The 14,685-nt window shown below is 43.1% G+C and overlaps 1 protein-coding gene across 1 annotated transcript in view; it reads right to left on the bottom strand.

Annotated features, from left to right (window-relative positions):
• Positions 1-13,803, bottom strand: part of KCNJ3 (potassium inwardly rectifying channel subfamily J member 3) — a 110,161-nt gene extending 96,358 nt beyond the window's left edge. Inside the window, exons 1-3 of the mRNA XM_035131749.3 lie at positions 12,526-13,803; positions 11,479-12,171; positions 5,188-5,404 (exon numbers count right to left, since the gene is read on the bottom strand). Of these exons, the coding sequence (XP_034987640.1) occupies positions 5,188-5,404; positions 11,479-12,159 (898 nt within the window). The 5' untranslated portion in view covers positions 12,160-12,171; positions 12,526-13,803. The remainder of the gene's footprint in view (positions 1-5,187; positions 5,405-11,478; positions 12,172-12,525) is intronic.
• Between the last annotated feature and the right edge of the window lie 882 nt (positions 13,804-14,685).

Consider the following 14,685-nt stretch of genomic DNA (forward strand, 5'->3'; position numbering starts at 1 on the left):
TGTCTCATCATTTCTGCCATAATGTTTTATCGTGACCTGTGTGCTAATTGTACATTCAGTACAGGAACATGAAGGGAAGGGTGGACAAACAGAATGAGACGCAGGCAATGCATGACAACAAATATGGGTTGGATCTGGGGTAAGATTTTTCTCAGTTACTGTACATTATTATTATAGTTGCAACCCAGCAACTTAAATCTTTACCCCTCGTGATTAAGAATTGCCTCCAGGTGACCGGTGACGAAGCAGAGGTTTTATTTTTATTTTTTTTGCAACAGTTGCTTCTCCTTTTCTACCCCCCCTTTCTATTATCAGTGTTGCGTGCATTGAATAAGTGGGTAGCCTGGCTAGTAAAAATGTTTGTGAATGAATAACTCTTACAAACTTTATCTGAAAATTTCTTTTGTTCATTGAAGAATCCCATGCTCAGGGCAAACAAGTGAAATGTAAACTGGCTAAGGTTTAAAAGACTTCTGAATTATAATCCAGTGATATTTTAGGAATGACTGAGAAAGAAAATGATCCTATTCCCAAAAACCTTAAGAGCTACTTTGTAGATCATTGTTCCATGCTTTTTACATTTTGCTTTAAGGTACTAGGGCTTTAATATCAGGTACATAACCAATAATGCTGCCCAATAACTGCACTGAATTATTATTATTTGTATGTTTCAGGAAGTCTTTGAATTGCACGCTCTGCAGTATTGAGGCAGTAGTGCTTTGAATTCAATGCTATGTTCCCAATAGGTAAAGGTAAAGGGACCCCTGACCATTAGGTCCAGTCGTGACCGACTCTGGGGTTGCGGCGCTCATCTCGCGCTATTGGCCGAGGGAACCGGCGTACAGCTTCCATGTCATGTGGCCAGCATGACAAAGCCACTTCTGGCGAACCAGAGCAGCACACGGAAATGCTGTTTACCTTCCCTCTGTAGCGGTACCTATTTGGAAATTTCGAAGTATTGTTTACTACTGTGCAGGTGACAATGTTCTATAATGACTACACTGTACATCTACTTCTGTGTAAATTCTGAAACAAAAAGTGCTCAGGAGGTGTAATTGCAACCCCAAATATCTGGATCAGGGTTTAAAGGCACTGACCTGGTCAATGTAAGAACACATCTGTATTACATCTATATTTCACATTTCCACCAAGGATCTCAAGGTTGCACACAGTTTCCCTCTTCCCCATCTCTATTTTATCCTTATTAACAATCTTGAAAGGTACTTTAAGCTTTGAGACTGTGACTTACCCAAGATTAACTGTGGCCTAACCCACTGAGCCTCTTGGGCTTGCCGATCATAAGGTTGGCAGTTCAAATCTGCGCAACAGGGTGAGCTCCCGTTGCTCTGTCCCAGCTCCTGCCAACCGAGCAGTTTGAAAACATGCCAGTGCAAGTAGATAAATAGGTACCACTGTGACGGTTAGGTAAACGGCATTTCCATGCGCTCTGGTTTCCATCATGGTGTTCCATTGCGCCAGAGGCAGTTTAGTCATGCTGGCCACATGACCCAGAAAAGCTGTCTGCAGACAAACGCCGGCTCCCCCAACCTCAAAGCGGAGATGAGCGCCGCAACCCCATAGTCAGATTTGACTGGACTTAACCGTCCAGGGGTCCTTTACCAATCTTAGAAACTGAGATGGGAAAGCAAGGAGCTAAATGGCACCTTAAACCTAGATTATGGGCGCAACAATGGAATGTCCAGGCACTTTTTAAAAATAAGAATACAAAGCTGAAAATGAATGGACTACAGCTAAAATATTATGTGCATTTTTCACATGCTCCAGTCTTTCCCCTGCCCACCCAGCTAATATTCTTAAGAGGGTCTCTTCTCCAGTCTTCAGAGAGTAGCTGGAAGTGGGGAAGCAGAAAAAGGTCCTCCTTTCCTTCCTCTTTTAATCTGAAATCTTAGTACTGCGGCTCAGAGCTCATAAACTGCTTGCACTAATGAAATTCCCTGTCGCAAAATGTGCCTAGAACAATGGGAGTTTCGAACACTGTCCTTTGCCCTTTACCTTTACTCAGTGAATTTCATGCTGAGTGGTTTTCTGAACCTGGGTCTCCCAGACCCTAGTCCAACACTCTAACCACTACACCACACTGGCATGGTGACATACCCTTCGTTAGGCTACAACCTAAACCTTGGAATAAGCCCCGTTGGCTTACTACTGAGTAGACATGCTATTGAAATACACATAGTACATCAAAACTAGAATACGAATCAATCTGGCTAACCTGATTCAAAAATACACTCTCATACCCCACTCACACATAAAAACAATTCTCCCTACAGCCAACCAAAGACAGCCAACCACACTCTAAGCCACCCCCCAACCTCTCTCACCACCAAGGAAATATAGCAAGAGAACCCATACAAGTAACACTGACACAACCCCCCCCCCCAGTAGAATGATAGAAACATAAGCACCCAGCCTCACCCCCTCACCATTTCCCCTCCCCCTCTTCCCCTTTTCATTTTCCCTTCTTTTTCCTAATTGTTGGAACCAATTCATGAACCAAGAACCTATACATTGACCATTAATAATGAAACATGTTGTAGATATTTTTCTACATTTATTATGCTAACTTTGTGATTATACAAATGACAAGAGGAAACTTGGTATACTTATTTGAATAACATTATTCTTGTTTATAAAACCCAATAAAACAAAACTAGAATCACAAATCTGAAATAATGCTTCATACCTTTTAATACAGTGGTGGACAACCCGTGGCCTTCTAAATGTTGCTGGAATAGGAGTCCCATAATCTCAGACCACTAGTCATTCCCTAACAAGGAACTATTTAGTGCAGCTGATTCCATTCATGTCCTTTCCTGCCTGAGGTCACATATTATGTCAGGTGTTGAGCAGGTGGTCATTGTTTGGGGAAAACAGCCTCATAGGATAGAGGATTCCCATAACTGATTTAAAGGTTGCTTAAATGCAGATTCCTTAAGTTTTAAATTAATACCAACTCTCTATAACCCTATTTTGCAGACAGCCACCCAATGATCCATTTGTTAAAAAGCCCTTTAGAACCTAAAAATCAGAATTATTTAATATAATTAATGTTAGGACTGTGATGCACTTCAAACTGACTTACAATTTTAAGTCCTACGTACAAATGTGAGTAAACTATTCAAACTGACTCATTTCTGCTACCTACAGCATTTGCTAGAAAACAGAACTACTGGGAGACTGAAATTTACTACTCTTCTCCAACATTGTCTTCTGCTAACTTGTTTTTTTACAATCTGGTTTAGGTTGCTTTGCTACACAAACTAAAGAGTGAAACGGCTTACTACCAGGAAAGTATGTACCTGTATAGGCTTACAGACACTGTTTTACAATGTTTTCACATCCAAACCAGGTCCACCCTGAGATGTGGCTCAATGGGGTAACAGCCACTTCCACCTTGGAACTGCCCCACGATATTCATGACTATAAATCAGGATTTCCTTGGTAACAATTGCAACTGTTAAAACACTATCATTGTCAAGACATTTAGAGGATGCTTGGTCTCCACGCTCAAAGGAAGGAAATAGCAAAGCTCAATCTGGGGCAAGCAGTTCATCAAGGTATCAGAATGCCCACTATATTTACTGCTAAAATTAACTTTCCGAACCTTCTTGGTTTAATGAATGTACACTGAATGAACCCACATTGTAATTTGGATTTAGCTTCCTTACCTATATATCACTGGCCATTTCTCTTCTCTGAAACATATTCAATAAAATCAATCTATAGCACAGAAACCCAATGTATACGTCTCCTGCATGAAATCAGTTTCCGTTTTCATCTCTGTCAACTTACAGCACCATCCCTTTCTCCGTTAGGTATATTATTAGCTGCCTTTGATTCTACACTCAACTCCAATTCTCCAGCTACAATTGCTAATAACCATATTGATTAGGTTTCTGAGCTCCAGTAGTTTCCCCTTTCATTTCTACTACAGTCTGAATTGTTTTATCCTACTATCAAAAAGGGATACAAAACAAGCAACATCCTAACCACCAAAGCAAGCGGAACTGGTGTGGCCTTCACACAACTCTGGATTTCGACTGAAACAAAACACAAAGAATAACTGGAGGGGCTCATTTGTTGTAGTAGCATAAACATATTTGACATACTACCGTAGGAAGCAAGTGGGGATAGACCAAACAGAGGTAAGAAGCACTAACAGGCTCTAAACTGCTCCCCTTGATCAGAGCATGATATAGCTTGGAGGGATAAGCACATATCTGTAGTAATATGCTTTGCATTAACCAGACAGACAACTTTCTCTAGCATTGGAACCCACTCCTTTGCTCCATGCAAGGTTGGTGTAAGGGGATCCGGAGCTAACCACTGCAGATAATTTGAAGGTTGTATGCGCACCCAAAGTTAATCCATATCTGCTACAGTGAATGCAAAAGATTATTATTTCTTACATTCTCCAGCCAAATTTCACAAAGTGAGGCTAATTAATTACTTGCAAGAAAAATCCAAGTCCACCTTTCATCATGACACCAGAGCAGGTTACAATACAATAAAACCATTTGAACACAGTTTCTAAAAACAGATTTAAAAGACAGCACAACATTTTAAACACTCAGAGGACCACAACTTAGACTCATCACTTGTAGCAGCAACAAAATCCCTAATTAACATATTACTAAAGAGGTGGGGCTCAATTCTACAACCTCTGCACAATTACAATTCAGCTCTGGTCTATATTTGTGGTTTTGTAATGTGTATTCTGATCTGAAGTCTCCATAGCAGTGTTTCTGGAAAATTATGATTATGATTATTATTAATACCCGTCCATATGGCTGGGCTTCCCCAGCCACTCTGGTGGCTTCCAACAAAATATTAAAATACAGTAATCCATCAAACATTAAAAGCTTCTCTAAACAGGGCTGCGTGGAAAATACTGGAATTAGAATTAGAATTCCTATGAATTCCCCTCACCTGCCCAGGACAGATCTATCAGGCACCTATTATCATACTATGTCTTGGAGGCAGGGAAAGCAAATCCAAAGCATCAACTCGGTTACCTCATGTACAACCTACTGTGTGTTAATGCAATATCAACATTAATAAATAACCTTTTGTTTTATTTGCCTTTAGTGCCAAGGTAGGGAGGAATAATATTTGAACACAAACACAAACATGTGGTTTGAGCAACTTTGAGATCACTGTACTCACCAGTTGTTTCCACGATGCCCTCTAGGATGACAACAATCTCAAATTGTTCCGTCTGCATGCTTCGTTGAGAAAGGTCATAGAAGGGGCTTTTGGAATCTATCACATGGCAGATTGTAAGTGGCGAAACAAGAAAAAGTTGGTCTGCCCCTGTGCTAAAACCTACATCCAGTTCAAGTTGATCGAGGGGGAGAAATTCACCCTCAGGGGTTTGCCGAGACTATGTAAAACATGGAGAAAGAAAAAGAGAGAGAGAAATCACAAGCTAATACAGTGAGTTTAAAGAGAGTGACAGCAAGTCACATCCTTGCCAACAATTCCCACTATCAATCATCCAAGAGAAAATCCAAACAAAAAGATCATGCAGAAATGCTGTTTTTAAAGGGAGGAGGGAAGGAGCCAAACATTACAGAACATGCATGAATTATTTATAAATACATCTTACTATAATTAAACGTTCAGCAGCTCATGAGCTTTGGAGAATTGTTGGGTGTCATGATGTGGCTGCTAAAACAAGCGAAAGAAAAGTGTGTACATCATTTTTAGTTGTGTCACTGTAGGACAAGAGGCAACTGCAATTGTTCTGCATTTCGGTATGAAACAGTCCAGTATCTGAATTACTGGGAAGGGTTCCTTGAACGGCTCTGGAACTTGAACAATTCTGTCAGTGTGTGACTAAATGATACTGTTCCACCATTTCGTGTTCTATTTGGTTGCTATGAAATGGTTCCTTCCTGCTTCAGGTGCTCTCTACCACAGGAGAGTTAAAAGTTCAGAGGGGAAGTGGAGCACAGGAAGGTCAAAGGTTTGCTAGTGGGCGCTTTGCAAAGAAGGGTCAAGGCTTCACAACCTAGGAACCTTGCAGTTAATGGGAAACAGAAACTATTCCCTTTCTGATTGGCAACATCCCTAAAATGTTGGCAGGAAAAATGAAAATACTGTCAAACTAGAAGATTAGGAAATAGGGGAAATTAGTCATGGAATCAGAAAATTGAAGAGCTGCAAGACAGAGAAAGGCCTGAAACCTTTAAAAAGTGTTAGATAGTAGTGTTGGGCAGGTAAGAGCCAGGAGAAGACCACAAGAGAGACTTCAAAAGTGAACATTAGTTTGGTAAGGGAAACAGTCTAGAACAGATATAGCTGGATGCATCTACCTTTGTTTATTTTCACTATTATTATTTGAGGGGTGTGTGCTGAAGAACTTCTTATGACCCTTGACCAATCTCTGAAGTTATTCAGACTAAGAATTTGTTGTCCGTTTTCTTTCAGTTCTATTTATATTCAATTATTATATTAATTTGTCTTTTTTTCAAGGGACACGGCATGCTTTACATGGTGTTACACCATGTTATTCTCACTATAATGTTGTGAATAAGTTAGGCTGAAAGTTGTTGAAATACCCAAGAATATTCAGTGACTATGATACAGTGAGAAGTTGAACCCTGAGGAAATACTCTATCCACCACATGCCACACTTTCTACTCTTGGTGAATGTTTCTATTAATTCCGATATTGCTTCTACCCTGTTTCTCATATTTTAAGACATACCCATAAAATAAGCCATAGCAGGATTTTTAAGCATTCAAGGAATATAAGCCATACCCCGAAAATAAGACATAGTGATAGGCGCAGCAGCAATGCCGGCTGCGGCAGGAGGAGGAGGAAAAAAATAAGACATCCCTTGAAAATAAGTCATAGTGTGTTTTTTTGAGGAAAAAATAAATATAAGACATGTCTTATAATATGAGAAACACGGTATTTCCTCCGGCATCTACTGCTATCAGGCAGCAACTGTATTCAGAAACATTTGCTACTCTTTTTTGGAACTTAGGCGTACAACTACAGTTAACATGCAGCAGTATAAGCAGACATTGTTAATTAGGCAGGTGATTTTGGCCAAACATACGGCTAAGCTTGAAATATTTTAAAACAGCAGTTCTAAAACTACAGGCAACTCCCCATGTGTGATTGGAACACGCATGACCACTGATACTGCAAGGTGGCGGGGCGGGGGCAGAAAAGGGTGGGATTCAGCACATCCCAGTAATGTGTACAGGGCCTTGGAACACAACCTCCGTGTAAATGAGGAGTTGCTTGTAATTCATATCAGCTGATCAAATACATGGGGGTTGTATTGGGCTAAGTCACACTCAGAGTTGTTCCACTGAAATCAATGGTGCATGGAAAAGGCTTCAATCAATCAAACCACCACCATCTGTATGCCAGGCTGCAAAAGGGTTTAGACTGAGCGCAGAAGTCCCTACCACTGGATCCTGAATGGCTCTCACAGCCAGCAACAGTTGGCATCAGGCCTTACGTGGACCTGATCATTATGCCAGACTAGAGCTGGCACAGGGATCTGGCCCAATCCACCTGCTCCCCACAACCTATCTAACGAGGAAGCAGAAATGGGGAACTTAGGACTGCTCTGTCATACTCTGAATATGACATATTTGGATACAACCCAACTATTTTCATTAATATCATTCTTGGGGAACTTAATTTCTTTCTTTCCACATTGTTTTCTTAACTTGAAGGGAAACCCCACCAAATTGAATGACAACAGCCTGTGAACATTGCCGTATCCTTGCCTGGCCCTATTTATTTCACAAGGGTGTGAATAAGAGAACCCACCAATTAGAGCCATTCCTGAATTGCTGATTGGGTATAAATTTTAGAACACATAAATATGTTTTAGAATAAAATAGAACTAACCCCACTGCAACGCTCCATCTCCCTGTATGCAATTTACTCTCTCTCCACCATCTAACTCAGGCCCTTTAGTGTGAATTATCTCTCTTCATCTACTGTTAATACCTAGCTTCACAAACTATACCACCCAAATTAAGGTGCCATTCACTGTGATTCATGTTTTCTGAACCTTGCTTCACCAACATGACAGTGTTTTCTTTAAAAAAAAGAGAGAGAGTGTATGAACTGAACATTAAGATGATTGAATGGGTTCCTTTGAGATCTCATACTTGCAAAATAAATGCATATTCTATGCTAACTTTTCCAAATATGATGTCCTTACAATCCTAATTTGTTCAACCTCAAATTATTTTCAACAAACATATATCACATTGCTCTCTGTAGTCAAGAGATGAGGGGAAAGATAACTGCCACTTTGACATTGGATCTAGATTTCACTTTATTGAATTTGCTGTGATGCTTCTTAAGCATTAAATCCTTTACTCCACCCTAAAGTATGTCATCCACAATTTACTATTTTCTTTTCTTGGGGTTGTTCAGCAATTCAGCTTTCACACACAAGCATGACATCTGTGCAACTATCATTCTGTGTTAATGGGCACAGCATATAGTATGAAAGATAGATAGACACTGTACACATTTAAAATACAACATTAAATTCTTAATGCTTTGGGTCTAAATCCCCTTTTTCCCCACCCACACATGTTCAGAAGAGTTAAAATGAATATATCCTTAAAGATATTCTGAAACAATCTACTCATTGGACAAGCGTAGACTACACAGCTATGTAGCTGCGAAGTATGGTTCCCTCCTATAAAGTTGATCACATTTTCTGAGCGACTGCCTAACTCTAGAAAGCTGCTTCAGCTGTCTAGTAAATCATATGCAGAGACATCTCAATGTTATAGAAAGGAGCAACTTCATAATGTATCAATCAGCATGGTAACTGGTGTGCGACGCAAATCAGAACTCGGGGAAATAATTAATTTAAATTCAGGGTTGTGCTAAATTCCATCGTCTGTACTTCATAATTGGTTATTACAGCCTAATAATGAAAGTCCATTCTGTGGTATATGTCGGTGCCCTCCAGACAAATACTAATGAGGATACTGAACCTGCAATTTAGTTTACTGATTTACATTGCCGATAAAAAGCTACTTCTCTACATGGAAACTGGAAAGTTGTGACTACAATGCTTATTAGTGGAAATTTCCAGGTTTTGTTTTTTTTAAGTATGTCTTGGTAGGAAAAGCTGCAATAGTTCTTCATGCATTTTTTATCACAGTTATGAATTTTATCCTAATGCAGCTAAGGATCATCTTTTAATAAATAATAGCTTGGGGTGTGCTATGTCATGGTCCACTTTCCTAAATTTATTGTAATTTACTTTTCATTATCCAATCAATTAAGAACTAGGCGTGTCACTAAAAGTTTCATTGAACCAGTGACTCCTTGAGCACACAAAGGTTTAACTATTGTTGACCTCTTTCTTAATGTTTTGAATTTCTTCACTCTTGGATGTTGTATTGATGTTTAGGGGTTCGGATTCAATTACTATTAATAAAAGTCCCATCTAGCCCACAGTGCTAAAAAGCAATGTGGGCAACCTACTCAAACCTATATGGAACTTTCTCTTCACAATCTTCATTCATGAGTGACACTAGTACCCACAATGAGAGTCCCAGGAAGCCAGTGTTATCTCCATCAACTTAAAATGCAATAAGACTTTCAGCCCCATTAAGCCTCTACCACAAAGTCTTGAAAGAGTGTTTGGGGGGAAACCTAGCAGAATGGGGGGGGGGATTCTTGTTACAGCAGCCTTCAAGAATTACAAAACCAGAGAAGAACATGTCCCTCTCAACAAAGAGCTCTAGATTTTATTGTCACAATAGTCTTTCATCATTAATCTATTTTTGATCTCCTCCACGCTAAGCTTAGCATTACTTTCTGCACCAGTATTCACTCTAGCCATAGTTAGCCCAAACAGTTTGCAAACCTGCCTTTAATCACGACTGCAAAATGCAGTTTGGCACTGATTCAGGGTAGTGAAAATGCCACAACAGGTGTAACTGTAGTTAACTCCAAAATGGAAAGGAAGGAAGAACTAGGGAAGGGAAGAGCGTGAGAGCTTATAGAGCAGTCCCAACAATTAGGAGATAGACAGCACTGCATCTCACAAAGCCTCGGTGGCATGAACTGCCCTTATTTGTTATTATATAACCATGTACAGTAGACAGTATTTTAACTGGGTGTTTAAAAGGCTGTAGCTATACTCCTATACACAGACCCTCAAGGACAGTGATGATAATACATCTACGGTATATGGTGCTTTAGAACATTCAGATCACATGGTATACATTTAAGCAAGCTAACTGTGTACATAGATGTGGCCGGTGGAGAATATTATTTTGACCTGAGGCTATTGGAGCAACTCTAGATTGTGGGTTCTGTTTATCTGATCGGTCTTAAAACAGAGGCAAAGCAATATTCTGGATGTAGAAAAAACGAGTCCTTCGAAGGTACATGTGACATCACTATTTGTCACCCATACTCCACTGAACTCAGTTGACCTTTATGATGTGGGGGTGATCAATATTTTCAATTGAAGGATTGCACTCTGAAAAACATATTGTTCTTGTTCTATTAAACTGCACCAAACACTCCAGGGGGGGCAAGAATATTTCCATTTTACTTATAAGAATAACTGGTTTAATGGATTTAAAGGATTCTAAACAGGTAACATGCTGGTGGACTGTTTCACACAGTACTACAAAAAGAAGCAGGTAGGGGAGTCTTGATTTAAAGGCTGGATGTCTCAGAGTTTATTGTGAATTCCAGTTTTTGGAATTTGCCTGTGGAAAGGGGGTATGCCCTGAGAACTGGGAAAGATATGAAGGAATCCATGCCTTTTAAAGGTGCTGTAGGGACTACAAGGAGAAAGGAACCACAGACAGGCAGGGGATATTCGCTGAAGAGAACTGATGAGAAATGACAATGCAACTGCGCTAGAGCTGGAAAACCAAGGAAAGGAAGTGCCGAGAGATCTCCATAGGGTGGGCAGAAAGTAGATTGATCGGGATCTGCTAGTAGATTTGAAATCTGATTGCAAAAGTTTCTTACTCTTCGTTGCTTAACAACAGCAACAAAATGACTTTCCCCACCAAAATGAAGCAGCTTAAATGAAGAAAGCTATTGAGGAGTGGACTTTTGTCTAAAATGACTAGGAGCTCTGGTACTGAAAACCAATTCCAAGGCTCAAAACGATATGGGCAGAGGCACCCTCTTCTTTCCTTTAACGTATACAGTATGTCTCAACACCTGGCTCTGGTTGGTAGACCTTGAGGTTCTAATGAAAAAGCACAGCAGATCCAACAAACTTAAAAGTGTTGAAGACTGCATGGAGGCAAAGGAGACACCATAAGAGGTGAGCAAAAGGCAAAAAGGGAGGCATGAATGCTTCAATGAAATCTCGTTTAATGAAGAAAGGTGTAGAGTGCAAACTTGGAAAAAAAATATGAAATGTAGAGAGGAACGTGCATGTGTGGTTAGCACAGATGACAAGAAAGAGAGCCTTGAACTTACTTTGAGGAGTTTGCAGCGGATCTGTGCAGAGACCATGTGACTGTTGCGGAGGTTGCCCACCCTGAACATGAGGGTGAGCTTGCCATCTCTCATGGAGATGGCAGCATGTTCGCTGAACATCAGCGTCTCTGCCCTTTTCTTAGGTTGGGACATCTTGATGAACATGCAGCCAATGAGAAATGCATCCACAATGGAACCCAGGATGGACTGGAACAGGAAAAGGATGATGCCCTCCGGACATTTGTCCGTAATGTATCGGTAGCCATAACCAATGGTGGCCTCTGTCTCTATGAAGAAGAGGAAGGCGGAGGGGAAGTTGTAGACGTTGGCCACGCAAGGAGTGTACTTCTCGTCATGGGCTTTGTTCAAGTCACCTCGCATGTAGGCAATGACCCACCACATGGAGGCCATGAAAAGCCAGGCCACCGTATAGGTGAGGATGAAGATGAAGAGGTTCCAGCGCCACTTGAGGTCCACCAAGGTGGTGAACAGGTCTGACAGGTAGCGGCTCGTCTCACTGCCCAGGTTGCCATGTTGCACGTTGCACCGGCCGTTCTTGTCCACAAACCGCTGGCGCTTCTTCTTGTGTGCCGGCGCCTGCTGCTGGTGGAAACCAGAGCCACTGGACGAGGTGGTCACTACCTGGTAGTCGTCCCCAAATTTCCTTCGCAGTGCAGACATAATACACCCAGGCTAGCCAGTGTCGCCAATCCACAGTTTGTAGGGTTGGGGGGGGGAGGGAGGAGAGAAAGAAAGAAAGAAGGTGGTAGGACTTGGTATGACTGCTGCACCCTTCCCTCTTTTCTCTTCTCCAACCTTCCTCCTCTCCTCTCCTCTCTCTTACTTTTGTTTCCCTCCCCTTGTTTCCAATACACACAAACACATTTGCTCTTTTGGACCACCTTCTTTCTTTCCCCTCCCCACCCCACCCACCCCGTCTCCCTCTTTTGGGGGGAGAAATCAACTCTTCCTTCCCCTACTCAAACCCAGCAGGACCCCGCCACGTACAGGAGGAGCAAGGGTATCACCATCACTTTATCTTTTTACCTTCCAGCAGCAGGCAGCTCAATCGGGCATCGTCCTCCTCTTCCTAATCCGCTCCTGGAAGTTGCGCGGGTGGGGTGGGGGAGGCGAGAAGAGAGGCGGCGGATTCGGCACAAACTAGCCGCAGTCCGCCAGGCGGGCGGCCGCTTTTTGGCGCCCTTTCCTCGCCTCTCGCGGGCACAAAGGCATCTCTGGGCAGGTCCTCTTCTTCCCAGCCTCTTCCTCCTCTTCTTGCCGTCCTTCCTTCCCTCAGAAGCGGGGGGACAGGGGACAAAAAACACTCCGAGAGCGAGCTGCTTCGTCGCGCCTGAGGAGTTGCTCTGGGGGTGCGCGCCGCGTATGGCGTGCGTCCCCGAGGGAGAGAGGAGGAGGAGGAGGAGGAGAGTCCCTTAGAGGCGCCTTGCCACCAACTGGGGCGCAGCAGCCGCGGCTCTGCTGCCACCCATTCCTACGGCTTCTTCGCCGCCGAAGGAGCTGCGTGTAAAAATAACATTAAAAAATAGGGGAGGGGGCGTAGAGAGAGAGAGAGAGAGAGTCCTTCCCCTCTCGAGGCTGCTTTTTCGCCTTCCCCCTTCCCTTCCACCCGCTCAGCACTAAGCGAATGGATCAATCCACATTGCTCTCTTGCTCAGCCGCCCTTCAGCCTGCGCGGAGGAAACGACTCGCGTGGGTTTCTTCCCCCTCCTCAGGCTCGTGGGAGGCGGGAGTTGGCGAGGCGGCGGCAGAAGACGTCTCTGGCTGCGCGCGTGAGTTACTGCCTGCGATCATCTGCGGACCTTCTGCTTTAGCCCCGCCTGCCCCTTGCCTTCTTTTCCCGACCCTTCATTTCGCGCCGAGGGGTCGAAGGAGGCGCCGGCGTCGAGAGTGCCAAAGGCCACCCCTCCCTACCCTACCCCGGGCGCCCTCGCCTCGCCCACCACCTGGCTTTGGCCCCGAGGCCCCGTCTCCGCTACTCCGCGCGCACACACCCACTTCGCCCCCCGGGGCAGATCTCGCTCCCGGGGAGAGAGAGAGAAAGAAGCCACGGCGGTCGCCCAGGAGGCCGGTGTGTGCCAGCTTGTACGGCGGAGCAGTGGCACTTACAGGGAAAATAAATAGCATAGATCGAAATGTGTGCACAGGGGAAGCTTGAAGTGGAAAAGGATTAGACGCTCGCCAATGCAGAGCAGAGTCACCCAATGGAGGGATTTGATAGGGTGCTGCTGGTGGAAGTCCAATCCTGCCAAATAATAATTAATAATAATATTGAGAGATCTTGCTAGTTTCTGGGTAGCTGCTTTTTTTTTTGTCACTCTGCCTGTTGCAAACATTGCACCAGAAGCTACCCACTTCCTTAATTTCATCAAAGGAGGAAAGAAATGCTGCAAAATTCCAGCACTGCAGCAACAGCACTGCTCCATCACACCCGGGCATGGATAAGTGGTTCCGTATATGTTTCCCTTCTCAACTAAAATATACTTTCTTGACACAAAGTGCATAGTAATGTGGGCTATAATTATCACGCAGTGGGACCAAGGCACAAATGGAGGAGGGGTGATACTAGCCGTAAAGTCTGCTGTGGGCCCAAACAGAGAAGGCAGAGAGTGGCAGCCAGAAAGGCAGAGAAAGGGGAATTTGGGGTAGAAAATAGGGGCCAGCGCAGATGAGACCTTTCCCCCCTGTGGGGCACAGCAAAACCTTTTGGGTGTCGTCTCTTCCCATGAGACTCGAGGGTGTCACTGCGTGGGTTGGAGGGTGCAGGAGGAAAGAATTGGTTTGAGCTAAAATGTTTTAAAGATCAAATCTCCCTATTGAGAGAGAGGATACAGAGTGAGCGGTTTTTGGAACTCTCTAAGTCTCATGGTGTGGCAACCTCATGCGCGTTTCAAAACATCAAATTAGCAATCTCTTCTGAATGCTGCTAGTATTATGCACATAGATATCTTATATATTAAAAACCATCTGTTGAATTGCTTTCAGATCCTAGCATATTAACATGTGCATCACACCTTTTTTGACTGGGTGCCATTTTAAACATCAAAGTGGCAATTTTTTTTGAAAGCCCTCTGCACATTCTCTCCCCTTGGCCCAACCAAGACCTCCCTCCATCTCTTTGCTTGGAGTAAACGGGAGTGTGTGAGTAGTCTTATCTATCAAACATGACTGCAGAACTTAGGCTCCACA

This window comes from Zootoca vivipara, chromosome 1 (assembly GCF_965207765.1).
Source record: "Zootoca vivipara chromosome 1, rZooViv2.hap1.1, whole genome shotgun sequence".
NCBI classification, from domain to species: domain Eukaryota; kingdom Metazoa; phylum Chordata; class Lepidosauria; order Squamata; family Lacertidae; genus Zootoca; species Zootoca vivipara.